The 27,896-nt window shown below is 56.1% G+C and overlaps 2 protein-coding genes across 2 annotated transcripts; one reads left to right on the forward strand and one right to left on the reverse strand.

Moving 5' to 3' along the window:
* Positions 1-16,825: 16,825 nt before the first annotated feature.
* Positions 16,826-18,215, reverse strand: LOC114514593 (lymphocyte antigen 6H-like). Its single transcript, XM_028533797.2, has 4 exons — positions 18,193-18,215; positions 18,009-18,092; positions 17,643-17,765; positions 16,826-17,375 (listed from the first exon to the last, which is right to left on the reverse strand). The coding sequence occupies exons 2-4, from the start codon at positions 18,058-18,060 to the stop codon at positions 17,098-17,100; spliced, it is 453 nt and encodes a 150-aa protein (XP_028389598.1). The 5' UTR covers positions 18,061-18,092; positions 18,193-18,215; the 3' UTR covers positions 16,826-17,097.
* A 6,729-nt stretch (positions 18,216-24,944) lies between these two features.
* Positions 24,945-26,326, forward strand: LOC114514594 (lymphocyte antigen 6H-like). The gene is made up of 3 exons (XM_028533798.2): positions 24,945-25,052; positions 25,295-25,417; positions 25,692-26,326. Exons 1-3 carry the CDS (start codon positions 25,001-25,003, stop codon positions 25,967-25,969), a joined length of 453 nt encoding a protein of 150 aa, XP_028389599.1. The 5' UTR covers positions 24,945-25,000; the 3' UTR covers positions 25,970-26,326.
* The last annotated feature ends 1,570 nt before the right edge of the window (positions 26,327-27,896 follow it).

The following is a 27,896-nucleotide window of genomic DNA, read 5'->3' on the forward strand; positions in this document are numbered from 1 at the left end:
AAAAAAGAGGCAGCCCCCACTCCCCACCCCCCGGCCCAAATCTTTGAGTATCCCTACGTAACTGGGGGCCTTGCTGGGGTGTCTGAGGTCAATCCCTAAAACGTGCAGGGGCCTCATAGGGAATTCCAATCATGGTAATTAAACGCCGGCTGGTCACCCAGCACTCCAAGCCCCCCTGGCTGTATTGGACAGTTAGGGGAGAAACCGAGACATGTAAAAAGTTAGGGATAACCAAAGGAATAACGGCTTTTGGAAGCCCTGCACACAAGCAACACAATGTAACCTACTACTTGGATTCCTTAGCCTTGTCTGCCTCCAAACCTGACCAGGACGAAGTCGGTTTGAATCATTAGCTTGTTGTGAGCTTGCAGCAGCTCTTTCTCCCCAGGTGACTTCTAACAACTCCATTTGCATCCGAATACCCCTTGCAAAAACTGAAGGGGGTGAACAATGTTATGTCTGCTGGGCAAATGTCTTTCTCTCTCTCTCAAGAAATCACCACACCTCATGGGCATGGGTCAAGCATTTAAAAGCCACAAAGGCGTTGAAGCAACAAAGACACCAGTGGGAGGTCACGTTAAATGTGAAGTAAGAAAGAACACTAGGTTTCCCGCCAACTGCAAGCAAATGTCCACGCAGCTAGAGGCACACTGTAAAAGCACACACGGTCTCATGCCTGTGGTACATGCCCCACTTAGGTGTAGTCTCTAAGAAGGGAGAGCAAGATTTTAGCCTGTAGTGGACGTCCTGCCTTTTCCAGGCTCTGTTCTCCTAACTAGGCATTTTTTGTTCGAATTTGCCTCAAGTATTTTCTCCTTTCTCTGACTCCATTTGTACCTCTGACTACTCTCATGCCTATCTGCTTTACCAAGTAATTGCTGTGTCTATTTTCCAGCCAGGCAGCCATCTAATCTGTAAAACCATGCCTTTGAGCCTTATTGTGTGGGCAGCAGGAGGTGATGATAGTCCTTACCTGCCTAACCCAAGCCTTGCATTCAATGAAGCTTCATATTGGCCTTGGCCCCACTATGCCTAGAAACAAGGGTACAAAAAGAGAAAATCTCATTCCCTCCTTGACTGTAAAACTCAGAAAGGAAACTGAGGAATTAAGTGTTTGGAGCATTGTAAACTTCTAAACCTAAGGGCTACTTTACTACCTCAAAACAATAGAGGAATTAACTGGCCACTCAAAACAGCCGGGTACCTGTCTCTCCAGTGCTGTGGAGAAGGTGACATTTTAAACTGAGGCGTTTTTTTTTTCCAGCTGTGCCTGAGTCCTAAGCCTGACATCTCTGTGGGGTTTTTTGTTTTGTTTTGTTTTCTTTTTACTTCCAGCCCCTGTCCTGAGCAGAGCAGGGGGTGGGGCACCGCAGCACCCAGAGTTTTCATAATGCTGGGAAACAGCAGCTTATGGTGGTTTGTTTTCCTCCTTTAAAGAGGGCCGTACTCGGGTACACGCGCCTTTCTCAGTAGCTAACCAGCAGCAGTACAAGGGAAGGCTAGGAAACTTTTCTGAAAATCCCTTGCAACTCATGTAGCATCCAGCACACGCGAGAACCAATATCGGAGACTTTCAGGGGTTCAAAGATGTTATTTTATTGGCCAAGTTTAACCTGCGCAGGGGCGAACTCTCAAAGTGTCCAGCAACACAGTGCCCACAAGGAGCTGCAAACGAGAGCCGCCCCAAGCGCTTACAACTACGTCCTTATATGGGGGCGGGCAAGCAAGCGTTATACAGAAGCAGACGTGGCAGTTAGCAATTCGCTTGCAGAGACCACGTGCGGGAATTTCAAACCAAGCATTCTTGCCTAAGGCGGGAAGGCAGGCTGTTTGTTCATTAACCCAGTCATCTCCTGGCTCTAGCTAGCTAGTTTTCTATTTTCTCATTAAAAACTACAAAGCACTGCTTATCTAGCCTACCCAGGGGAGAGCGTCTGCTAGACACGGGATGTTTGCTTAACTGCCCTGTGTCTCCCTTATCATTTCCTTTTAGCTACAATGTGGTTCTTGTCTCTTAGAGGAAATTCAGTTCTGAATTTCCTTATTCCCAACATTCCCCCGTTTTCTCTTGGGGGTTGTCAAACCCTTGATTCTTCATCACTAGGGATAATGGTATAGGGTTGGGATAAAACCATTAGCTTTACTACTTCTATTCTTTCTTTAATAAAGGCTATGACCCTATTTAAAATGTAGGGCCCTATAGTGATTGCTAGCAGGAGTATATCTTAAGGTCTAGTCTACTTTTCTTCTCATTGATTTTCTGGGGATTTTGTCCTCCAAATCCCTATTTGGGGACCCTTTGGCTGCACCCTCCTTTTAGATATACCCACTTTAAATTCTTTTAAAGGACAATGGACGAAGGTCTCCTCTTCTTGTAACTGCTTCCGGCTGGAAACGGACGTTGTTTTACCCACCCATGGGTCAGAGGTGCCCTGAAGGGGGAGGTGCAGCATGGAGGGAGTCCTTCCTGCAAGGGGAAGGACCTTACAGAATCCTGGTCAGTTGGCTGTCACTAGGAAGTCGCAGGCTTGGTGTCCAAAGGCTGGCATTACTGGACCGTTGGCATCCTGGTTATATTCTGGAGGTGACAGATTTGGAAAGAGTTGGAAGGCACAATTAAATCATAACCATTAAATGACAAAGGCAGGGGCTTAGGTATGGCTTATCTGGAGGAAGGTGTACAAGGCATGCTACACCTATCCAAAGCTTTTGTAGTCCATTATACTTTACTCAGGCTGACGGAATATATTATGGTTTCCCTCCTTTCAGATATCTAAACTTTTCCTGTTCAAGCTATTAAGACAGAAAAGGGAAAATCAGTTTTAAAGTGAAGCCCACAGATCGCCCAAACTGCTTACTAACCCAACCACTTAGTTTAGCCAAACCGTTGAGTCTCGGGGGTGATGATGAAAATGGGCTCCTTAAGCGAGGTTTATATTCATTCACTCATTTAACCAATTACTCAGGTAATGAAGTCATAGGCATATGCCCTATGAAAACAGAAGAACACACAGGTTAATTCACACAACAATCCCCAAACCAGCCTCTGTGCCTGTGAGACTGTCTTTTGGGAAGACATTCAATTGCAAGGTTCTTCCTGCAATAACATTTAGTAATAGCAATTTCACAGGTCCTCCGTACCTGTAAATTGTACATTTTTGGTGATATTACAAACTCAGTTTCAACTTTCAAATGAAAACAAACTTTCAAGACAGTTAGCTGCACCATTCTGATGTCCAATACTAAGCATTGTGATTTTCCTTGAACCACAATTTTTCTTCTTAAGATCACCCTCACCATTATTACAGGGACTACTTTGAGTCCTGCTTTTTATTTTGACTGTTCATTTGCATAAACACACCAAGAGCAGCCTGGATCACTTATGATCCTTGAGTCTACCTTGCTGGAACTCACACAGGGAGCCTTTAGATTGACTTCTCTGTCTGCCCCCGCTTGGAGCACAGAAGCAGAGCCACACATCTGGCTTCGCCTGTACCAGTTGTTTCACTCAAAACCTTGAGGCTTCCATTGTGCTTACAGGTTTCTTTTGGCCATCTTTCAGGAAAGCAACCTTTGTTCCTTCCCTGGAAAGACTGCCATGAACCACACAACCAACCAAAGTACCAGGCTTTTTCATGGGCTTCTGCTAGCTTCGCAAGTCAATCCCAGTTCCTCAGGGCTTTCTGGTGACGACCAGAACCCATACATGCCTCCTTCAGGCGTGACATTCCAGTCAAAGTCATGGTTAACAAATCCACTATTAACGACTGGTCTTATTGGTTTTATGCAAAGAAACCTTATATTATCACTCACTTCTTCAGAATGCCAAATTCTGGAGGGATCAGGTAGGGAGAAAAATACAAACCCTGAAGGAAAATCTTTTCCCTCCTGATATCCACCAGGCTTCTTAAAACCTTTACTTCCACAGACTTTCTGCAACGTTCACAAACCCTTTATTTTATACAGCTTTTGATATCCACCAAGATTGCATTTTTATGCCTTATATCTTCTTCTATGAACTAACACCACATAATTCCTTTCTAAAACTTTCCTACAGAGTGTGAAGTTTCAACTTTCCCTGGAATTCTCAGTTTCCTTTTTAGAGAAGATACAGAGTGAAATCCAAGACACAGAGTTTCCAGAACAGTACACAGGTAGAGGCATTCTCTTGCACAGAGACATGCTTCTTCAGGCCCGGTCTCTTGGCAGAGACATGCTGCTTTGCCCATGGCTGAAGCACTTATCAGCCCCAAATGGCCCTGTCTGGGTCCCGAGTGGCAAAAGCATTCTCCCCAACCGGTTACAGGTAACCTTCCCTAGGTCTTAAAGTACAGAAGGTTTCTGATCAGAAACAACACCAATGTTAGAAATCTTGCTTGTTTCCTACAAAACCAGAAAACAATTCAGGTTTCCTTTATTCCAGGTTTAAAACTTTCACATCCTTTACACATAATTTTACTCATCCAGATTTAACCATCAATCTCTTTTAACCCTGCTCCTTTCCCACTCTGGGAAGGACTGTGCTCAAACTCAGCACGTGGCAGCCAAAAGTCCCCAGCACTACAGGTCCCTTCCACTAAAAGCCCCCAGATTCGCAGGGACATCCTGCAGCTTTCTGAAGCTTAGATCTTGCAAACACCATATAAATCAGATGGTCACCTTTGGACCTCAGTTCATGACCTTCAGAACCAGAGTCATCCCTATCAGAACCAGTTACACAGAGAGCCTGACTGGTGCAGTGCCCACATGGCAGCAGCATACAGTCCATAATCTGGAGAGAGATCCCTTAGCCACCACCTGGTCCAGTTCCAAGATGGCGGCGCCCATGCATGCCGGGTCGTCCAAGATGGCAGCGCCCACGCACAACCCACCCTCCAGGGTGGGGCACTCACGTGGCTCATCCTCCATTTTACCCAAAATGGCGCCACACCCACATGGCTTGCTGTCCGATCCCCACCACGCGTGCAGGCTCTGCTCACAGAGCCCAGGGGTTTGCTTCCTCCCCAAACCTGAGCACAGGTTCCCTTACTGCCACCTGGGCTCCCCGAAACTGTGAGTGAGCAGACAGGGGCCACCTGGGAGCAGCACCCTAACCAAACCATTATCCACAACTCCATTATTACAAAACGGTGTTCAGAAACCAGTTTTCAACCAAAACACTTTCACGTTTCTGCTCCCTCCCCGTTTCCTTTCCTTTCCACCTCTCCAGGCGTGAGAGGCGGCCGATGCCCTCAGGGGGAGTGCAGAGGAATTCTCGAGACAGGGAAAACTCCAAAGTCTCACTCTCTCGCACCCGAGGGGGTCGGTCTGCCACGGACAATTATCGTCCCGGCAGAGATGCCAAAAACTGTTACAGAACAAACAAGGGGGCCTGGGACAATAGACTATTACTGAAAGAAGCCCCCAGGTCCGTTATGTCCGCCGCCAGAGGAAAGACGTCTCTCAATGCCAGAGATTTGTGAAAAGGAAAGAAAACGTTTATTTAATGCTATATACGAACTTAAAGTAGGGACCTAATGTCTTTATCAAAAAATACTAAAGTCCCTTAAAGCACCCACAAACACACAGTCCTTCCTTCCTTCCCCCTTTGCCCAGTCCAGAGTACCGTATCTCAGGAAAGGAAATAGAAGTCCATGGCTTCTATTAGAAGTCCAGAAGTCCTCTGGTTCTTCCTCTCAGGGCTGCGGGAGTCTCCACTCTGTCAAGGCCGCGTGGCTCCCTCTCTCAGGGCTGCCGTGTCTGGGTTTAAATCCCTGCAGCCAATCTTCTCCTGCAGCCCCATTTCCGACTCCTCCTACACTCAGCCACACTTGCCCTCAATCTGCTGTCTTCTCCAGCTTTTCTGGTCGCCATCATGGGTCTGGACAGGTGTCACCCCATGTCCTGGAGCCAATCTTCTCCCAGCTCCCACGCAGGCGCTGTAACTCAGGGACCTGCCTCCCAGGTCCCATCTTGGGGGGGAGGTCCCTTTCCATGCCCCTGGCCTTGAGCATGTCCATAGCTATTTAGCATATCTAAGTGACCAGCCAAAGGCTATAGGTATGCTAAATGACCATGCCATGGATTAGCTGCAAATCTGCCCTGCCTCTTCTTGCTCTGTGTGCCCCTTCCCCCAACTCACACCTGTGGGGGAAGGGGTGGAGACATCTTAACATCTCCTGGACACCTTGAGTTCTGGACCCCATTTCAAATGCCTATTTGGGGTCCCCCCTCTTGGCTGTACCCTGTAACAATCCCTCCTTTCCAAGTACAGATTTTCCGGCCTCTCTTATAATACGGTCTCTTTCCTCTGATGTAAAGAGAGTCTGCAAAATCTGCTGACAGTCATCCCAAATTGGCTGGTGAGTTCTAAAATGGTTTCTAGGAGGGAAATCAATCCCTGGGGTTTCTCAGAAAATGGGGGATTCTGATGCTTCCAATTATACAAATCACTAGTGGAAAAGGGAACACAGATTAACCGTGGGGGTGCCCGCGGCGGGGCTTCTGGTGCCGGGGGTGCCTCCCAGAGGAGGCAAGATGGCGGCGCCCCCCCCCCCCCCCCCCCGCCAAAGGCAATGTGGCGTTGCCTCCCGGAGGAGGCAAGATGGCGGCGCCTCCCGTGCCTGTTCCATAGTGAGTTCCCCCTCGTATATGTGGCGGCCTGGAAACTCCACCTATCTCCGGCAAGGAAGAATCAGGCTCCTCCTTGCGGGGATAAGGCAGGGGTGTATTCACAGGATCTAAATGGTCCTCCAGCAGCCCTGGTAAGACAGGGTACAGCCTCGACCGTCCCGGGGGCCCACCTAATGCGGTGACCGGGGTCTCAGTTCCCCTCCCTTTCGCCTTATTCCCCGCTGATGCTAGGCACACCGCCCGCCTCCCTCTCTGATTTCCACCCTGACACTTCCTCATGTAGCGGGGCCGCTAGGTGGCAATGTCGACCCAGACATCAAAGAGGGTGGGCAAGCCAAAGGTCCCCTCCGAGGGTCATCCAACATCAAAAGTGGGCCACTCGAGCTGGCTAAGGGTGCGGAGGAACTCTGGATCTGGTGAGGGCCCACCATAACCCCTCTCCCTTCTCTGGAAATCTGAGAAGTTCTTTAGCAAACAGTCGAGGGGTGATCCTGGCACTGATTCTTCTTGTCCAATCTGGACCTGGTATGGGGGCTCTAGGATTAAAGCGACAATCACAAAGACAGACCACCCAACAAAGGCAAAACCAAACAGAGTTCGGACACAACAAGGATCATTCACATGATCCTTGAAATTCAGCAATTTACTAGGCATGAAATTCAGCAATTTACTTCTGACACAACGCGTAGACAAAACAAGACACAAAATACAACCGCTCGCCCGCCTGGCCTGCCCTCTCACGAGGTGATGTCGATCTTGGCTAAGGCTGCCCGATCAGAGTCCGGGTTAGACTGCCAGCTGTTATGCCGTACGATCTGACACAGGATCCGCAGGTTAGGGCCCTCTCATGCCCCGTAGGTTTCCCCGTGGGGCTACAAACACAGTCATTCACGAGCCCGTTCACTCACACACTCAAATATTTCAATCTCAGCGCGGCGCAGCGCAAAAGGGAAGGGAATCTAACGTGACCGGTCACTACTTATTCCAAAACCAAATTCCGGGGCGGCATCCCACCTCTGGAAGCTCCTGGGTAGATTATCAGCAGCGTCCCACCTACTACCTCAGGATTATTTGCTCCAGAGCCCAGAAACCAGAAACCAAAAGAGGATCCTCAGCGAATACTTACTCAGCTCCAGCTGCCCGTCCGCCGGTCTCTGAACCAAAACTCCACCAATAAGGGAGATATCTCGCTGGGGCCTCCATATGTGGCATCCAGCACACACGAGAACCAATATTGGAGACTTTCAGGGGTTCAAAGATGTTATTTTATTGGCCAAGTTTCACCTGCGCAGGGGCAAACTCTCAAAGTGTCCAGCGACACAGTGCCCACAAGGAGCTGCAAACGAGAGCCGTGCGGAGCACTTACAACTACGTCCTTATATGGGGGCGGGCAAGCAAGCGTTATACAGAAGCAGACGTGGCAGTTAGCAATTCGCTTACAGAGACCGCATGCGGGAATTTTAAACCAAGCATTTTGGCATAAGGCAGGAAGGCAGGCTGTTTGTTCATTAACCTAGTCATCTCCTGGCTCTAGCTAGCTAGTTTTCTATTTTCTCATTAAAAACTACAAAGCATTGCTTATCTAGCCTACTCAAGGGAGAGCGTCTGCTAGACACAGGATGCTTGCTTAACTGCCCTGTGTCTCCCTTATCATTTCCTTTTAGCTACAATGTGGTTCTTGTCCATTAGAGGAAATTCAGTTCTTAATTTCCTTATTCCCAACACTCATCAGTAACTTCCATATTTTAACCCTTGCCTTTAATATGGCCTGGAAAAATCTTTACATAGTTCTAACTAACTAATTTGGGTAAAAAACAACCCTGCACTCTTCTGCAACAAACTGGTAAAAGCCTTTCAGAAAAACACTAATATATACCCATCGTCTCCAGGGAGACAGGTATTAATACGTCAACACTTTATAACTCAGTCAGCCCCAGACATTGGAAAAAACTAAAAAAGGCAGAGGACAGTCCTCAAACATGGCATTTAAAGAGATTTGGTAAACATGGCATTGAAAGTTTTAACAACTGGGAAAAATAATGCTGAGGCTGCTCGCCAAGCGTGCCTGCAGCAGACGGAAGCCCTGCAGACCCAAGCTGTAGTGGCAGCCCTGAGGCTGGCCAAACACCCAGGACATCAGCCCAGAGGCCAAGTCAAAGTCCGGGCCACCTAAAGGAACGCTGCCAGGAACCTGCTTCAAAAGTGGTAAGGAAGGACATTGGGCCTGCCAATGACCAAACCCTCAACCTCCAACCAAACTGCTTCAGCTGTAGGCAGCTCGGCCGCTAAAGAGATGCCTGTCCCCTTAAAGGCGTGTTCCTGGTGCCTCTACTTGGGGGAGCAACCAGCCAAGGTGAGGACTCACTCTGGCCTTAAAGCTCCTTGCCTTCATGGGCAACAGACGCGGCCCGGACTCAAGACACTCATCACCCTGCCCACCTCCCTCAGCCCTCCCCCTCCCCTCGTGTCCCCTCCCCTCACCACCCTGTCACTCTCTCTGTGGCACAGCCAACACCCAGGAGGGCTGAGGGAAAAGCTGAGGTGTGACAGCTCTCTACAGGTCCTGTGCTGTGAGTGTGAGGGCTGAGTCCCTGGGCACAGGCACGTGACCTGGACTTACAGACCCATGGGGGGGGCCCTGAGGGGAGGAGGGCACCACCGTGGACTCAAGGAGGGGAGGGCCCTGACCACAGGCTCAGCTGCCCCAACCTTGCTGGTCCCGGCCTCCAGACCAGAAAAGAATGTGTGTGTGAGTTATGAAATACACTTGCCAATCTAAACAACACTAATTTCTTTTCTTTGTCACCAAAAGTGGAAAATTCTCATTAACTTGGGAAACAATACATGCTATTTGTAATAAAAGGGGCCAATCATGGTGTACAAGTGAAAAAGCCAAAAGCTCCCTTTGCTTTTCCAAAACCAACTGTAATTGGCCAACAGAAACCACAGGCACAATTGCACAGTGGGAACAAATTAGTTGTTTCCTGCTCTGGTATTCTTTTCTTTGTCATTCTGATTGTTGTTTTGAAATGTTGTTACAGAAAAAGCAAATTCCTTTGTCGATTGCACTGTAATCGGGTCTATAAGTGTGTCATTTTAAGGTTTTGTGTGGGGTTTTTTTGTTGTTGTTATTTAGAGACAGTCATTGTTTCACTCTGATGCATTTGAAAAAAATGTTACATCTTCAGGAAGGTCTGTGGAAAGGACTCTGCCTTATTCTAAAATATGGCTTTCTGAGAATAACTTTTCAGATTATTTCCTTGAAAGAAGTCGGTGTTTGGGGGGCTCTGGAGAAGGACTGAATTCACAGAGATACTGGGAAATAATCAGGGTAAACAGGAATCAATAGTGGGACTGAATGAACTGGGAATAATTACTGTTGTTGTGGCTTTGTTCAAAATATTGCTGAGTTTTGCACTGGTTTTCATCCAGTCATCTGGTAAATTCTACCCATGTTGAAGCAGTTACCTTTCTCTCCCTGCTGGATCCCTCCAGAATTTGGAAACTGATCATGAGAGAGTAGTATTATTTTCATGGCAGTAGGTTCTCTCATGTATTCAATAGGAATCTGATTTTCTTCACTTCCAATTGTGGACTTGTTCAGCAAGACTTTGACTGGAATGTCATGTCCCTCTCAGACTCGGGATGTCAACCAAATCCTTTAAAGATGAAAGACTGGAGGTGATAAAGGCCCCTTGGAGACACAGCCTGGTGCTGATTCACAAGGTTCATGGTGGCCTTTCAGGTAAGGAGCAAAGGCTGCTTTCCTGGGAGGCAGCAGGGAAGATGCTACCCAGGACACTTTGGGGACCTGGAGAACTTAAGGAACTGACCCATAACAGCAGGTACTGCAGGCAAAGCCTGATGGCAACTGAGTAGCTTGGCTTCTCTGTCTTGTGGGGCTAACTCAAGTTCAGTCTGAAAATTCCTGGTAACATTGCTGCAAAGTAGACTTAATGAAGCCCACATGACCAATTGCTGTACCTGTTGTGCTCACGCAAATAATCACACCAATTGAAACTGGACTTCCTGCAGTAAATGAGTTGGTCTTCATTTGGCTCTTTGATGAAAGTGAGGGTGATTTAGGAGAAAAAACTGTGTTTAAACAAAATCTATGGTGCACAGTTATAGGAGACTGTTCTGCCTGGCGTGGGCCCAGCTCCCACTGGGAGATGCACAGGACCCACACCCATGGGTAGGTTCTCCCGTGGAAAATCAGGCCTGCAATGTACCTAGAGTGCTATGAGACTTGCTTTTGCTAAAACTTTCTCACGCTGAATTGAGGCAGCAAACATTTACTGCAAAGTAACTTCCTAAAACCCATGCTAAACTTTCCAAGAACCAGTGTAACCTCTTGAACCACTTTTGCCTTTTCATGTGCAAATATCCTGTTTCTGTGATGTGATTAGCAACATCCTCTCCTTTGTTTTGTGTGAAAGGGAACCACCTAAAGCAAGCCAGTGCATAGTAAATGAGGTCCTTCCTGCAATGTGCCCAGAAAGAATAAAAGCTCACCAAAGCAAGGGCTGAGGCTTTGGGCTCCTCTTGAGAGAAAAGTCGCCCACCCTTTTTCTCCACAGGACTCGGCAGTCCCTGTGAAATTCTTTTGTCTCAGCTACAATGCTGTGGACCCCCTCACCAAGGTCTGAGACACACAGATATGGACATGAGACTCGAATCTTGTGACTTGACTGTAAAACTTTATTTTTCCCTTAAGAATGAGATTCAGGGTTCATTCTCCTAACTTTTGGAAATATTTGGGCTACAGCACTAACTTTCACAGAAAAGGAAGGAGAATTGAGAGTGGAGGTTTGAAACAGTGAAGGTTGTCATGCTGGGAAGTTGGAACCCGCCCCACCATTCTTCTGACATTGTAGCTGTGAGGGCCGGCACTCACCACTGTGCAGCTCGTACATGCACGGCCTGTTTGCATAACAATCCGAGGAAGTAATGGCTCAAAAGGCACAGACTCTGATCTTGAAGCACCTCGGCTCCAGGAGATTTGCTAACCTTCCCCCATGGAGGCCGGGGTGACACACTCCAGGTCATCACGGGCCTTCTCAGAATGCACTGTGCTCACCTGCCTGTGGAGAAGCTTTCAACCCCTGCCTCCATCTCTTCCTTCTGTTCCCCCGTCCTCCTTCCAAAACTGCTGCCCCCATGAGAGGTGGACATGGGCTCTGAGATGTGAGTCTCCTGTCTTCCAGGTGGCCAGCACCTGCAACTAAACTACTTTCCTTTACATCAGCACCTTCCTCTTGAGAACCAGCTCTTGTAGGGGTGGTGGGCCTCTGGATCTGCTTCGGGTTCCCCTTTGTGGCGACTCCAGACGGGACCGTGTGCACTCCCAGGGAGGCCCCGAGGGCCTTGGGGTGGGTGACCAGCTGCCTGTGACAGGCTGAGCCTGTGCAGGGGAGGCACCTGGTTCCTCTTGCCAACACACGTAAAGAAATACACATCAGCACGTCTATTAACCAGGAGTCAGGGATAATTCCTGATCTGTTCCCAAGGAGGAGAACCGGCCTCACTGAGGTGGGGGCAGTGAGGGGCACACATTAGGGCAAAGCAGGGTGGCACAAGGAAGGGCTGCTGAAGGCCAGCATGGTAAACCCCCGGGTGGCCAGAGACCCAAGGGCCCCAAAGCTGAGAGCCCTTTGTCCTGAGGATGCATAGAGTGGGTGGGGTGGGGGTTAAAAGGGTTCATGCTGGGTGGCAGGTAGGCAGGGTGCCAGCTTTCCCTGGGGACAAAGCAGTTTCAAAGGCTTCCTCCCCACATAACGGGGACGATGCCCAGAGTTTCCAGGGCTCCCTCCCCCAGGCTGAGCTCGTGTTTCTGGCAAGGCTGGAGCACCCGTCAGCCCGAGGGACCAGGCTCTGGACGGCGGAGTCAGTGGGAGAGACAGGTCTCCCCCCTCCCTCCCTGGGTTCACTGTTCACTCCCGCTCGGTGCTGGAAGGCTCTCCTGGCCACCAGGATGCTGGACGCTGGTCGGCACAGCAGGGCAGCCTCAGGGTGCGCCCTGTGCCGCCTCCTGCCTCTGCCCCCTTGCAGGGGTCTCGGGAATTGCCCAGTTCTTCATCTTGGGGGCTCTCCCTGCTCTCCCGCTGAGGCATGAGCCTCCTGGAAACCCTTTGTTGGTGAAGGAAACGGGTCTCTGGGGAGTTGATGGGCTCCAGTCGGGGGAGTGGATGGGGATGGACTCCAAGCTTAAAGGTTGTGTTTTTATTTGGGATCTTCTTGTCCCCGGGCGCCATGTGGGGGAAGGGATGGTGGGAAGTTTACAACGGCTTTGTGGTAACAACCTTCAATGTCCCGCCTGCCTCGAGGCGCTTTGACCTTGTCACCTGTCTGCTGCCTTAAGGGTCTGGCAACACCGGGGAGTCCCCCTGAGACCCCCACACCCCGATCCTGCCTCGGCCTGGGCCCCTGGACCCAGTTTTCTCTGCCGGGTGGGTGGGGCTCAGGCTGGGGGCGGGGCTGGCCTGGGCCAGAGGAAACACCCTGTAAGAAATGAATTTTTTAGTATGCACAAGATATGTACATTGTTACTCGGTATTTTTCTTTTTTAGTTTTTAACACTTCATTTCTTTATTTCTAGGAAAAGGGGAAAGGGGAGAGAGAGGGAGAGAAACATGAGCGTGTGGTTGCCCCTTGGGTGCCCCCTACTGGGGACCCAGCACACAGCTAAGGCCTGTGCCCTGACTGGGAATCCAACCAGCAACTCTCTGGTTGGTTTGTAGGCCAGCGCCCAGTTCACTGAGCCACACCAGCCAGGGCTGTTACTCCGTATTTTTCTATCCTACCCCGGTCACCTCATTCCCACTCTCTCCTGTATTTAAGAAGACGAATCGGAAGCCACTGAGCCCATCTCACCGTCTACAGTCCTGAAAGCAACACAGGAGCCCCCAGTCCAGGACTTTAATCCTTGGGGTGACTTCTCAGGACTCCCTGCCGAGACTGGAAGGGCTTCCACTGTAAGAACAGCCTCAAGTGGCAGACGGGAGTTGCATGCTGCATGCACGAGTGACCTGGGCCATGGAGGGAGGATCTGACCACCCACCACCCGGGCCCTCTCCCCTGTGTGGAGTGGCGGGTGGCCCCATGGATCACCACAGCCCCATGTGGGGGTCTCCGAGAGACACCCACCCCTAGGACCCTCCTGTGTTCACCAGCCTGCCCCTGAGCTGAGATGTGTCACACGAGTGGGCCTGCACACGCGTGCACAGGAGCGTGAGGGGCAGCCGGGAGGCAGGCTGCCCCCGGGTGCCTGTCAGGCTCTCCCCTTCCCTAAGGATCCCCTGCATCCCTCGGGGAACCACCTGTTGCCCTGACCGCCGTCAGGCCCAGGTGGGGCCACAGCAGGGGGCAGATGCACACTGGCAGACGCTGGTCAAATTCCGGGTGTCTGAGAGCTGTGGGGTGTCTAAGGCAACGAGCCAGCATGGTGCAGGGGTGGGGGAGGCCTTCTGGATGGACAGGTGGGTGGGCACTGAAGATGGGGCAAGGCAGAGGGGGGCAGGGACAGGCCAGGTGAGCTGGGACAGGAGTCCCGGGTGGAGAACACTCCTTTGCTGAGGGAGTGAGTGGGTGAGTGAGTGAGTGCAGGGAGGAACATCCCTCCCCCCTCCCTCCGCCCTTCAGAAAGGCTGTCACTGTGAGGTTCCTCTCTGCCCCTTTGGGACACATTTCAACCTTTTCTACAGGTGGGTTTCCTAGGCACTGCTTGTGTCCAGTGGCGTTGCCAGGGCCTCGCCCTGGAGGCTGGTGGAGTTCTGCGGGGGCCCCAGAGTGCTGCAGGTGGCCCCCTGGTTGCTGCCCATCATGGGGACCTCCTGGCCCCTGGCATGGGAGGCCCTCACCTGCTTTAGTGCTGACTCAATAACACAGTGGGCAGGTGGAGAGGCTTTCTGGGTTGGCAGAAGATCTTTTATTCTTTCCTTCTTTTTAGATAGAGGGGAAGGGAGGGGGAAAGGAAGAGAGAGAAACATCCGGTGAGGCTGACCCTCTGGCACCCGGTACTGGGGACCTGGCCCACCCCGCAGGTGTGTGCCCTGTCGGGGAGTCCAACAGGCAACACCTTGAGGCACAGGACGGTGCTCACTCCACCGAGCCACACCGGCCCGGGTGGAGGTTTGGGCCTCAGGTATATTTCTCCCCACAGCAATTTGCCTGTGGGTGTGACGCCCTCACAGAGGTCATGGTCACGGACATGGTCACAGCTCTCACTGCAGCCCCTGGGGTCCCAGACCTTGGAGCACCCTGTTCCCTCCCCATCCTGGCTGGGCCCCCTGCTGTGTCACAGTGGAGTCCCTGCTGCCCACTCCCTTCCCCAGTGTGTGCAGGTCCTCGGGTGACCGAGGTCTGGCTCACAGGGGGGGACAGCAGGGGTTTCAGCAGCCACCCCGGCCCTCCCCTGGGTGCCCCTCCACTCCCAGAAGTGCTGGGCAACCCACTCAGGAAGGGAGGGGACCTGGGGGGAGGGGGCTGGGGGGGGGCAGAACCCCATGACTGGGGGGTGGAATCTGTTTTCTGGTCGTTGTTCTCCCTTCCTGGAAGACTTCTGTCCTCATTCTTGGGGCTCTCCCTGTGGACAGCCGGGGAAGGGGGGACTCCCTGCCCCAGGTGCCCTTGTTCTAGGGGGGCTGCAGTCACCCCACCCCACTCACCCCAGCCCCATGCCCTGTGGCCTGCAGTGTCACAGGTGCCCCCCCCCCCCCCCCCCCGTCTCGAGCTGCTCCCGACAGGACCCACCCAGGGACGGACCCAGGGTGCCGGTCTGGGAAGGGGATCCTGGGGGCCTCCAGGGTGGGGCCCCCGGGGTGCCAGCCCTGGGTGCTCCATTGGTGCCGTGTCCCCGCCCCGCACACGCACAGCACGCACACACTGCCCACCCCCACACGGCACACACCTCACACAGAGTGGGCACGCCACGCACACCACACACCACGCACGTGCGTCCACCCCCACACCTGCACGGCTCTACCCCAGACCCTCTGTGCGCCTCCCTCCAGTGGGACCTGCAGTGGGTCGTCGGAGCAACGACGACCCAGGGGAGGAACGGACCTCACAGCCTGTGGCCCCCCTCCCCCCCATTGCAGGGAAAAGGGAGCGGGGTGCGGGGCTGAGGCACTCCTGCCCCCGCTGTGTGGCAGGGCCAGCAGGACAGACACTGAAGGCAGGACAGAGGAGGAAGACCTGTGCCCACAGCTCCCCAAGTGCCCGAGGGCCCTGCCTGGGTCTGTGCTGTGGGGTACCCTCAGGTGAGGTTTGTGTGGGGCCAAAGTCCTGGCAGGAAGGAGGGGGTTCATTCTGGGATGCAGGAGCTTCCAGATTTCCTGGCCCCAGAGCTGCCGTCGCACGGGGCAAGTCCCTGCCCCAGGCCCTGCACCTCTTCACAGCTGCCCCAAAGCCTGGGGCGAGGGGGAACGGGCCTCAGTGTTAGGGGTGGGGCTGAGCCTCCCTTTCAGTTCGGGTGGGAGAGGCCCCTGGTCCGCACTTGCTCCTCCGAGGAAGCCTGAGCTGGGACGTGGGGTCCCCTCCAACCTGCCAACTGAGGGGTGAGGGCAGCACCCCGGGGTGGGAGCTCGTCCCCTCTCGACGCCTCAGTTTCCCACCCTGACGGTCTCTGTGGGGGCCCTAGAGGCACACCCAGGACATCCTCAGCCCCAGGGTGTCAGGGAGTGGAGGGAGACTTCTCCCTCGGGAAGACCTGGGGGGGGGGGCCCTGGGGAGAGGTGAGGCGCTGGCCACCAGCCCGTGGTGGGAGCAAGGGCTCGAGGGAGCAGGTGCGCAGAGGGGAAGACGGAGCAACGACGACCCGGGGGAGGAACGGACCTCACGGCCTGTGGAGGGTGTCCCGTCCCAGCCCTCCAGGCCCAGGGGCCCAGGACAGCAGACACCCCCAGGGGCGGGGGCTGCAGGGCAGGGAGCCGGCCTGGAGGAGGTGCTGCAGGGAAGGGGTGGGCGCCGCCCCACGGGCTGCAGAGGGGGCTCCCCCGGGCACGGCCCCTCCTAACCCACCAGGCCCTCGGGGTTGGGGCCTGACATGGGGCGGGAGCCCAGCCTCCTGTGGAAGTGGGTGTGGAGCCCCCACGGCCCCTGGTGGGCTGAGTGGCACACGCATAGCAGGCGGGGGCTGCCAAGTTTATTATCTCTTTGCTGGGGCACACTGGGGAACTTGCAGGAGGGGCTGTGGGGCGGCTCCCCCAGGGGCCCCTGCCCAGCAGGTGGTGCCTGCCTCGTGGGGCAGAGGTGAACGGTCGCTGCTGGCAAAGCAGACAGGCTTGTGGGCACAGCCGGGTCGGTGCAGGGGGGCCGCCCTGTCTCTGGGCCCCTGCACTGGGAGGAGGGCAGCTCAGCCCTTTGGCCGAGCGCTCCCAGGTCTGAGCGGGCCAGTGTGGGTGGGACAGCCAGCTTGCCGTGGGGCCCCGTGGGTGGTGCGTGGACACGGCCGCCCTCACCCTTTTCTGTGCCTGAGGCGGGTCCTCACAGCAGGGCCCAGAGCAACGCTGGCCCCAGGCTGAGCAGGAGGCCCCCAGCGAGGGCCCAGAGGCTGCGCCCTGGCCGGGACACCCCATTACAGAGGTCCTTCTCACAGCAAGACAGACTCTGCACATCAAACTTGGGGGCCGGCAAACCCAGCTGCTTGGATATGTTTGCCAGTAGACTTGTCCCTGGGCCTTTGCCGTACATTGTCTGCATCATGTAAGACACCTCCTCACAGGAAGGGGCACAACCCGCACTCTTCCCGCTGACCTTCTGTCCTGCAGGAGGAAATAGTGCCTGCTGTGGGAGCTTCTGGTCCCTCTGTCCATGTTGGGGTGGCCGTGGTCACCAGCTCCCCTTGGCCATCCCTCCATGAGCGGGGAGACCCCCCCCCCCGGAGGCCTCTGCAGGCTGCTCAGTGCAGAGGGCGGGGAGGCAGGGACAGGCAGCAGCCCCAGGTGACACGCACCTGGCCCCTGACACACCCACACCCCTTGCATGAGGCACCCTGAACCCACCCCACGCTCTGGGCACAGGGAACTCACCATCTGGCCAGGTGGTGATCACGGTGCCCTTGAAGCAGAAGTTCTGTCTCTGTCCACAGGTCATGACCCAGCACTGTGTGGCCATCTGGGCACCAGCACAGAGGTAGCACTGTAGGCTCAGGGCTGGGGCAGGGTGGGGACACAGGGCAGGCTCAGGGGACAGGAAGGCTGGCTTTAGATCCCCGCCGACCACAACCACAACCCGAACTGGAGCCCGGGCTCTGGGCAGCCGCCTCCAGGCCCCTGCTCAGGATCCGGGGAGCCCACCCTCCGGGGCCGGGAGCACAGACCCCTCAGGGCCCAGAAACAGGGGACTGAGGACACACCCCCACTCCCAAGACAGGTCCTGCCAGCACTGGCACTCACCATGGTCCGAGCACAGCAGGACCGCCAGCAGGACCAGATGGAGGCCTCTCATGCTTCCTGGATGCTGTGCCACGAGGGGGGTGCCTGCGGGGGGTGGAGGTCCCAGGTTCAGGTTCTGGCCTCCCCTCCCCAGCCCTGACCCTCCCTGGCTGACCCCCTGCTCACCTCCCCCGCCTCCTCCCACCTGCACCGGCCGTGTGCTCACTGCTGGCCTCAGCCTCCTTCAGAGCAGCAGCATCTGCACCCACCTCCCCGCTGGCCCTCATATCTTCTGCCCTGCAGCCTGTCGCACCCCCCTCTCCTGGGGAACGCCCTAGCCCCACCCATGGTGGTTGTCACTGGGCCTATTTGATCCTGAAGTTCAAGAGCCCCAGGTGCTGAGCAAGAGGAGAGACCACAAGCCCATCCCCTTCCTTCAGGTTTAACCCCTGGAGGAACCTCCTGGACCTCAGCAGGTTACAGTCCGAAGAGTCCCAACAAGGGGGGGAGGGGCCACCTCGGGGGCCCTGTGGCAGGGATGACTGATGGGTGCTTGTGGGAATCTCAGGAGGAAGTGGGGGGCCCTCCCGCCTGTCTCGATGGTCCTGGTTTGCCTCCCCTGAGCCGTGCGGTGACCCACCTCCCTTCCCTTGCCCCGGCCCCAGTCCCTGTCTGCAGGTCTGTCCCGGGTCCTCCAGGGGCTCCCCAGGAAGGACCTCCACAGAAAGCACAGAAGCAGAAAACACGTCACACGCTAACACGTGTTTGTCCGTGGGTTTCACTGTCGCCGGGAACCATGCACATCACGGAATCCATCCTCAGTGGGTCTCGAGCACGTGTGGGTGGAAACCACGGTTTTCAGTCCCACACGCGCAGCCCGCCTCAGGGCGGGTGGTCCGACCACGGTGAGTGGGGCAGCAGCGGGGGCAGGGTGTGGATGGCCCCTGGGTGGGGCGCGCCTGGCGTCCAGCACCAGGTGACAGCACCCGTGCGGCACGACCCCGGCTGCAGCCCCGGCCCCTGCAGACCGCTGCGGCCTCAGCTGGGCCCCAGTGGAAGCCCAGAGAAGCAGCACCATCAGGCGGGGGGGGCGGGGGGGGCATGGCTGCCCGGGGCCAAACCCACGCCAGCCTAGTGACAACACTCATCACTCAGGACCAAGCAGCAGCAGTAACACCACACACGAGAATGGGGGTGACCCACCCCAGGCCCAGAGTCTCAGTCTGTGGGCCCGGGCACAGGGCTGGGCAGGGGAGCCGACACAGACCTACAAGGCAGAGGCCCCAGAGCCAGTCACTCCAGGGCAGAGGGGCCCCGGGGCCAGTGGGCCGACCTCCGGTGGCGGGGCCGCCAGGACACCAGCACAGTGTGGGGCCGCTCCCTAGGGCTGGAGCTCAGCCGTCTCGGGGGAGGTCTGGAGCCTGCCTCAGGGGTGCCTGGGAGGGGGTGGACTCCTCCCTCTGGGTCTCCTCACAGGTGTCCTCCACCCCTGGCAGCAAGTGGGGAACCTCCCCAGGAGCCCATGGGCGGGTGGCCCTGCTCTGCAGCCCTGGCTGCTGGGGTCCCGCATGCACATGTCCAGAGTGCGTCTCCTTGCCAGATGTGACCCACTTCCCAGGCGTTCCTCTGCTTTATCCTCACGCAAGTGTGGGACCACCTGCTGTGCAGGCCCCCGCCTGGCCCGCTCCCCTCTGCACCCACTGCCCCTCCCCACCTCTCCCCCCAGTCTGTGGACTGTTTGTGCTTCCACTCCTCGGGGGTCGGACTTCCAGCAGTTGAGGTTTCTGGCAGCTCTGGTTGTTTCTGTTTTCAAACTGGTTGTTGTCCTCGTTTTGGTTGTGGGGGGAAGTGAAGGGTTTCTGCCCAGGCCTCCACCTGGGCTGGGAGTCCAGGGGGCAGCACTGTCTAGATTGACTGGTTTATTCCATAACTTCCAGAAACAGCTCTCTCTCCCCCCAGCAAGGACACGCACATTTTTATTCTCGGTGATCACTGTACTTCTTAGTGTGCTGGTAAGGGAGCGGCTCAGGACCCCCTGCCCTCCACAGCTTCGGGGCTGGAGCAACAGCAGGGAGACAGCAGGCTGGCCCAGCGGACCCCTAAACTTCAGAATGTCCCCTTTCCCCTTCCCCTTTGGTTCCTGGGTTTCACTGTGTGAGACGGGACTGCGGTCCTTTCTCCTATTAAACCACCATTTCCATCCCTTCCCAGTAGGATCCTTAGGCTGAAACAACAGGGAGAGTTTGCACAGGAAAGATCTCATCCTCTTTACTAGACCCTGACCTTCAGCAAAACTGTTCCACGTTGAGACCCGCCATCCTTTCAAAACAGACACAGATACACAATCTTAAGCAAAGACAAAGTTCAAAGACACAAGCAGTCTCAAACTCAATCCTCTTCAAGAAGGGACTGGAACACCAGCCTTAGATTCTGTAATATTTTACTTTTACTTATTTTTTAGACAGAGAGGAAAGGAGGGAGGAGAGAGACATGGGTGTGGGAGAGAGGTACACCCACACGCTGCCTCCCGCTCACCTGCAGTGGGGGCCGGGCCCACCACCCAAGCATGTGTCCTGGCTGGGAATCGAACCCCTGACCTGTGAGCTGGCAGGCCAGCACTCAGTCCACTGAACCAGAGCTGCCAGGGGAAAGCCTTAGCATCTTATCTCACACCCCCTGGCACCGCCAATGACCCTGACGAGGTCCAAGTGGCAGAGAGAGAAGATTTCTGGTGGATTGCAAACAGCAAAGACCAGGTCAAGCCTCTGAAAGGAGAGAAAGCCGCCAACGAATAACTGAAACCCAGACACACAGAGGAGAGCTCCTGAAACGAAACTGACTTCCTCCGGGGAGAAAGGGAAAATGAAACTGGGAGTCCTGGCTGGTGAGTCAGTGGGTTGAGCAACAGACTGTGACCTGAAAGGCCACCTGTCCCCCACTCAGGGGCCATGCCTGGGTCGTGTGCTGTGTGCCAGGTCGGGAGCATGGGGGGCATGGGCAAGATCCCTGATGGAGGTTCTGTGTCACATGATGTTTCTCTCCCTGTCTCCCTCCTCCCCCTCTGAGTCCCTGCACAATGTCGGCAACATTGCTACAAAGTAGACTTAAAGAAGCCCACATGACCACTTGCTGTTCCTGTTGTGCTCACCTAATAATCAGGCCAATTGAAACGGGACTTCCGACTTCCAGCAAGATGGAGGCATAGGTGGACGCACCGTACCTCCACGCACAACCAAGATTAGAACCACAACAACTTAGAGCCAGAATAACACCCTGAATGACAGAGAATTTATCTGAATGGAAGTCTGACAGCCAAGAAGCTGAAGTAGACTCGTTCATCCAGACCAGTACGAGGGACAGAGCGGAGGAGCCAGAAGGGCGCGGGTTGGCGGCGCTCGGAGATCGGGGGGAACTTGGCACGAACTTGGCCCGCAAGCCATCCGGAGCACGCAAGAACAAAGAGGTGGACCCTGAGTACGCAAGCAGCGGCTTGCCGACCCAGTGAGGCAGCAGTTGTGCACCAGCCAGAGCTCACAACCCAGGATCCCAGAGAAGGGACTGAGATCCCAGGAGAACGGAACTACCGCCATTATTCCCTCCCGCCCCCACTCCTGACCCCCCCGCCTCACATATAACGTCACAATCTAGCGACTGGGGTGCCCAGCCCCGGTGAACACCTAAGGCTCAGCTCCTCACTGTAAGAAGGACGACCTGACAAAAAAAAAAAAAAAAAAGGAGGAACAGGGAGAGATATGTGTCCAACAGAGGAACAAATCAGTGCCCCAGAACTCATCCTTTTGAGCGACCAAGAAATACCCAATCTATCAGATGCACAGTTCAAAACACTGGTGATCAGAAAGCTCACAGAATTGGTTGATTTTGGGGCAAATTAGATGAAAAAATGCACGTTACCATAAAAGAGATGAAGGAAGATGCACGGAGAGCCAATAGTAAAGGCAAGGAAACTGGGTCTCAAAACAATAGAGTGGACCAGAAGAAAGAAAGAACCAACCAAGCAGGAAAGAATGAAGAAATAAGAATTCAAAAAAACAAGGAGAAGCTTAGGAGCCTCCAGGACATCTTTAAACGTTCCAACATCCGAATTACAGGGGTACCAGAGGGGGAAGAGGAAAAGCAACAGATTGAACATGTATTTGAACAAATAGTAAAGGAGAACTTCCCCATTCTGGCAAAGGAAACAGACTTCCAGGAAATGTAGGAAGCTCAGAGAGCCCCAAAGAACTTGGACCCAAGAAGAAACACACCAAGGCACATCATCATTACATTAGCCGAGGTAAAAACGAAGGAGAGAATCCTAGAAGCAGCAAGAGATAAGGGGACAGTAACGTACAAAGGAGTTCCCATCAGACTGTCAGCTGATTTTTCAAAAGAGACCTTGCAGGCAAGAAGGGGCTGGAAAGAAGTATTCCAAGTCATGAAAGGCAAGGACCTACATCCAAGATTGCTCTATCCAGCAAAGCTTTCACTTAGAATGGAAGGGCAGATGAAGTGCTTCTCAGATAAGGTCAAGTTAAAGGAGTTCATCATCACCAAGCCCTTATTTTATGAAATGTTAAAGGGACTTATCTAAGAAAAGAAGATAAAGAAAAACGTGTATAGCAAAAGGACAGCAAACTCACAATTATTAACAATCAGACCTAAAGCAAAACCGAAAGGAACTCAGCAAACAACTAGAACAGGAACAGAACCACGGAAACGGAGATCACATGGAGGGTTAGCAACAAGGGAGTGGGAGGAGGAGAGGGGGGAAAAGGTACAGAGAATAAGTAGCATAGAATGTAGGTTGAAAATAGATGGGGCAGGGTAAGAATAGTATGGGAAATGTAGAAGCTAAAGAACTCATAAGTATGACACATGGACATGACTAAGGGGGGAGTGGGTGGGAGAGGGGGTACAGGGGGGAGGGGACTGAAGGGGGGACACGGGACAACTGTAACAGCATAATCAATAATAAAATATATTTTAAAAAAAGAAATAGAAAGCGAAAAAAAAAAGAAAGAAAGAAATGCAGTGATCACCGAGAATAAAAATGTGCGGGTCCTTGCCAGGGGAGAGAGAACCGTTTCTGGAAGTTATGGAATAAACCAGTCAATCTAGACAGTGCCGCCCCCTGCACTCCCAGCCCAGGGGGAGGCCTGGGCAGAAACCCTTCACTTCCCCCCACAACCAAAACGAGGACAACAACCAGTTTGAAAGCAGAAACAACCAGAACTGCCAGAAACCCGAACCGTTGGAAGTCCGACCCCCGAGGAGTGGAAGCACAAACAGTCCACAGACGGGGGGGAGAGGCGGGGAGGGGCAGTGGGTGCAGAGGGGAGCGGGCGAGGCGGGGGCCTGCACAGCAGGTGGTCCCACACTTGCGTGAGGATAAAGCAGAGGAACGACCGGGGAGTGGGTCACATCTGGCAAGGAGACGCACTCTGGACATGTGCATGCGGGACCCCAGCAGCCAGGGCTGCAGAGCAGGGCCACCCGCCCATGGGCTCCTGGGGAGGTTCCCCACTTGCTGCCAGGGGTGGAGGACACCTGTGAGGAGACCCAGAGGGAGGAGTCCACCCCCTCCCAGGCACCCCTGAGGCAGGCTCCAGACCTCCCCCGAGACGGCTGAGCTCCACCCCCAGGGAGCGGCCCCACACTGTGCTGGTGTCCTGGCAGCCCCGTCACCGGAGGTCGGCCCACTGGCCCCGGGGCCCCTCTGCCCTGGAGTGACTGGCTCTGGGGCCTCTGCCTTGTAGGTCTGTGTCGGCTCCCCTGCCCAGCCCTGTGCCCGGGCCCACAGACTGAGACTCTGGGCCTGGGGTGGGTCACCCCCATTCTCGTGTGTGGTGTTACTGCTGCTGCTTGGTCCTGAGTGATGAGTGTTGTCACTAGGCTGGCGTGGGTTTGGCCCCGGGCAGCCATGCCCCCCCCACCCCGGCCTGACGGTGCTGCTTCTCTGGGCCGCCACTGGGGCCCAGCTGAGGCCGCAGCGGTCTGCAGGGGCCGGGGCTGCAGCTGGGGTCATGCCGCACGGGTGCTGTCACCTGGTGCTGTCACCTGGTGCTGGACGCCAGGCACGCCCCACCCAGGGGCCATCCACACCCGGCCCCCGCTGCTGCCCCACTCACCGCGGTCGGACCACCCGCCCTGACACGGGCTGGGCGTGTGAGACTGAAAACCGTGGTTTCCACCCACACGTGCTCGAGACCCACTGAGGATGGGTTCCGTGATGTGCATGGTTCCCGGCGGCAGTGAAACCCACGGACAAACACATGTTAGCGTGTGAGGTGTTTTCTGCTTCTGTGCTTCTCCTTCTGTGGAGGTCCTTCCTGGGGAGCCCCTGGATGACCCCGGACAGACCTGGGGACAGGGACTGGGGCCGGGGCAAGGGAAGGGAGGTGGGTCACCGCACAGCTCAGGGGAGGCAGACCCGGGCCACCGAGGGACTGTGTAGAAAGCCACCCGCAACCTCTTGGAAATTCCCCAAACTGCAGAGGTTCACCCCGTCTTCCTCGAAATCCTACAAGCACCCATCCATCACCCCTCCCCCAACTCCACCCTGGATGGCTCCACGCCCCCCTGTCCTGAGACTGGGCTGGCTGACACCGGCTTTGGTGCAGGAATTACCTCCAGGGGTTAAAGCTACAGGAAATGGCAGGGGCAAGCTTGTGGTGTGGCCTGTTGTCAGGCCCCTGGGGCTCCTGAACTTCAGAAAAAACACGCCTAACGAAGATTTCCATGGGTGGGGCACAAAGGCTTGAGGGCGGCAGGCGGAGGCCGGAAGTGGGTGGTGGATATATCAGGGCCAGCGGGGAGGTGGGTGCAGATGCTGCGGGGCTGAAGGAGGCTGAGGCCAGAAGTGAGCACACGGCCGGTGCAGGTGGGAGGAGGGGGGGGAGGTGAGCAGGGGGTCAGCCAGGGAGGGTCAGGGCTGGGGAGGGGAGGCCAGAACCTGAACCTGGGACCCCCCCTCCCCCGCAGGCACCCCCCTCGTGGCACAGCATCCAGGAAGCATGAGAGGCCTCCATCTGGTCCTGCTGGCGGTCCTGCTGTGCTCGGACCATGGTGAGTGCCAGTGCTGACCGGACCTGTCCTGGGAGTGTGGGTGGGTCCTCAGTCCCCTGTTCCTGGGCCCTGAGGGGTCTGTGCTCCCAGCCCCGGAGGGTGGGCTCCCCAGGTATGGGCAGGGGCCTGGAGGCACCTTCCTGGACCATGGGTTCCAATTCGGGTTGTGGTTGTGGTCGGCGGGGGTCTAAAGCCAGCCTTCCTGTCCTCTGAGCCTGCCCTGTGTCCCCACCCCACCCCAGCCCTGAGCCTACAGTGCTACTTCTGTCCTGGGGTCCAGACGATCACGCAGTGCTGGGTCATGACCTGTGGACAGGGACAGAACGTCTGCTTTAAGGGCAACCTGATCACCACCTTGCCAGGTGGTGAGTTCCCTGCGCCCACAGCGTGGGGCTGGGTTCAGGGGGCGTCATGGAAGGGGTGTGGGTGTGTCAGGGGCCAGGTCCGTGTCACCTGGGGCTGCTGCCTGTCCCTGCCTCCCCGCCCTCTGCACTGAGCAGCCTGCAGAGGCCCCCGGGGTGGAGGGGAGGGGGCTCCCCGCTCATGGAGGGACGGCCAAGGGGAGCTGGTGACCACGGCCACCCCAACAGGGACAGAGGGACCAGAAGCTCCCACAGCAGGCACTTTTTCCTCCTGCAGGAGAGAAGCTCAGCATGCAGCACGGGGGGTGTTCCACTTCCTGTGAGGAGCTTTCCAACCAGACTAAGGCAGTACCTGGCTCAGCCCCAAGGCCAAGTCCACAGGATAAGATATTCCAGGACCTGGGTCCGCTGGTCCCCAAGTTTGAATTGCAGGGTGTGTCCTGTTGTAAGACAGACCTCTGTAATGGGGTGTCCCGAGCAGGGCACAGCCTCTGGGCCCTCGCTGGGGGCCTCCTGCTCAGCCTGGGGCCAGCCCTGCTCTGGGCCCTGCTGTGAGGACCCGCTTCAGGCACAGAAAAGGGTAAGGGCGGCCGTGTCCAGGCAGCACCCACGGGGCCCCACGGCGAGCTGGCTGTCCCACCCACACTGGCCCGCTCAGACCTGGGAGCGCTCGGCCAAAGGGCTGAGCTGCCCTCCTCCCAGTGCAGGGGCCCAGAGACAGGGCGGCCCCCCTGCACCGACCCGGCTGTGCCCACAAGCCTGTCTGCTTTGCCAGCAGCGACCGTTCACCACTGCCCCACGAGGCAGGGACCACCTGCTGGGCAGGGCCCCTGGGAGAGCCGCCCCACAGCTCCTCCTGCAAGTTCCCCAGTGTGCCCCCCGCAAAGAGATAATAAACTTGACAGCACCGGCCTGCTGTGCGTGTGCCACTCAGCCACCGGGGGCCGTGGGGGCTCCACACCCACTTCCACAGGAGGCTGGGCTCCCACCCCATGTCAGGCCCCAACCCCGAGGGCCTGGCGGGTTAGGAGGGGCCATGCCCGGGGGAGCCCCCTCTGCAGCCCGTGGGGCGGCGCCCACCCCTTCCCTGCAGCACCTCCTCCAGGCCGGCTCCCTGCCCTGCAGCCCCCGCCCCTGGGGGTGCCTGCTGTCCTGGGCCCCTGGGCCTGGAGGGCTGGGACGGGACGCCCTCCACAGGCCGTGAGGTCCGTTCCTCCCCCGGGTCGTCGTTGCTCCGTCGACCCACTGCAGGTCCCACTGGAGGGAGGCGCACAGAGGGTCTGGGGTAGAGCCGTGCAGGTGTGGGGGTGGACGCACGTGCGTGGTGTGTGGTGTGCGTGGCGTGCCCACTCTGTGTGAGGTGTGTGCCGTGTGGGGGTGGGCAGTGTGTGCGTGCTGTGCGTGTGCGGGGCGGGGACACGGCACCAATGGAGCAGCCAGGGCTGGCACCCCGTCGGCCCCACCCTGGAGGCCCCCAGGATCCCCTTCCCAGACCGGCACCCTGGGTCCGTCCCTGGGTGGGTCCTGTCGGGAGCAGCTCGAGACGGGGGGGGGGGGGGGCACCTGTGACACTGCAGGCCACAGGGCATGGGGCTGGGGTGAGTGGGGTGGGGTGACTGCAGCCCCCCTAGAACAAGGGCACCTGGGGCAGGGAGTCCCCCCTTCCCCGGCTATCCACAGGGAGAGCCCCAAGAATGAGGACAGAAGTCTTCCAGGAAGGGAGAACAACGACCAGAAAACAGATTCCACCCCCCAATCATGGGGTCCTGCCCCCCCAGCCCCCTCCCCCCAGGTCCCCTCCCCTTCCTGAGTGGGTTGCCCAGCACTTCTGAGAGTGCAGGGTTGGCCAGGGGAGGGCCAGGTTGGCTGCGGAAACCCCTGCTGTCCCCCACTGTGAGCCAGACCTCGGTCACCCGAGGACCTGCACACACTGGGGAAGGGAGTGGGCAGCAGGGACTCCACTGTGACAGAGCAGGGGGCCCAGCCAGGATGGGGACGGAACAGGGTGCTCCAAGGTCTGGGACCCCAGGGGCTGCATGAGAGCTGTGTCCATGTCCGTGACCATGACCTCTGTGAGGGCGTCACACCCACAGGCAAATTGCTGTGGGGAGAAATAAAACTGAGGCCCAAACCTCCACCCTGGCCGGTGTGGCTCGGTGGAGTGAGCACCGTCCTGTGCCTCAAGGTGTTGCCTGTTGGACTCCCCGACAGGGCACACACCTGCGGGGTGTGCCAGGTCCCCAGTACCGGGTGCCAGAGGGTCAGCCTCACCGGATGTTTCTCTCTCTTCCTTTCCCCCTCCCTTCCCCTCTGTCTAAAAAGAAAAGAAGGAAAAAAGATCTCCTGCCAACCCAGAAAGCCTCTCCACCTGCCCACTGTGTTATTCAATCAGCACTAAAGCAGGTGAGGGCCTCCCATGCCAGGGGCCAGGAGGTCCCCATGATCGGCAGTAACCAGGGGGCCACCTGCAGCACCCTGGGGC

This window comes from Phyllostomus discolor, chromosome 7 (genome assembly GCF_004126475.2).
Source record: "Phyllostomus discolor isolate MPI-MPIP mPhyDis1 chromosome 7, mPhyDis1.pri.v3, whole genome shotgun sequence".
In the NCBI taxonomy this organism is placed as follows: Eukaryota; Metazoa; Chordata; class Mammalia; order Chiroptera; family Phyllostomidae; genus Phyllostomus; species Phyllostomus discolor.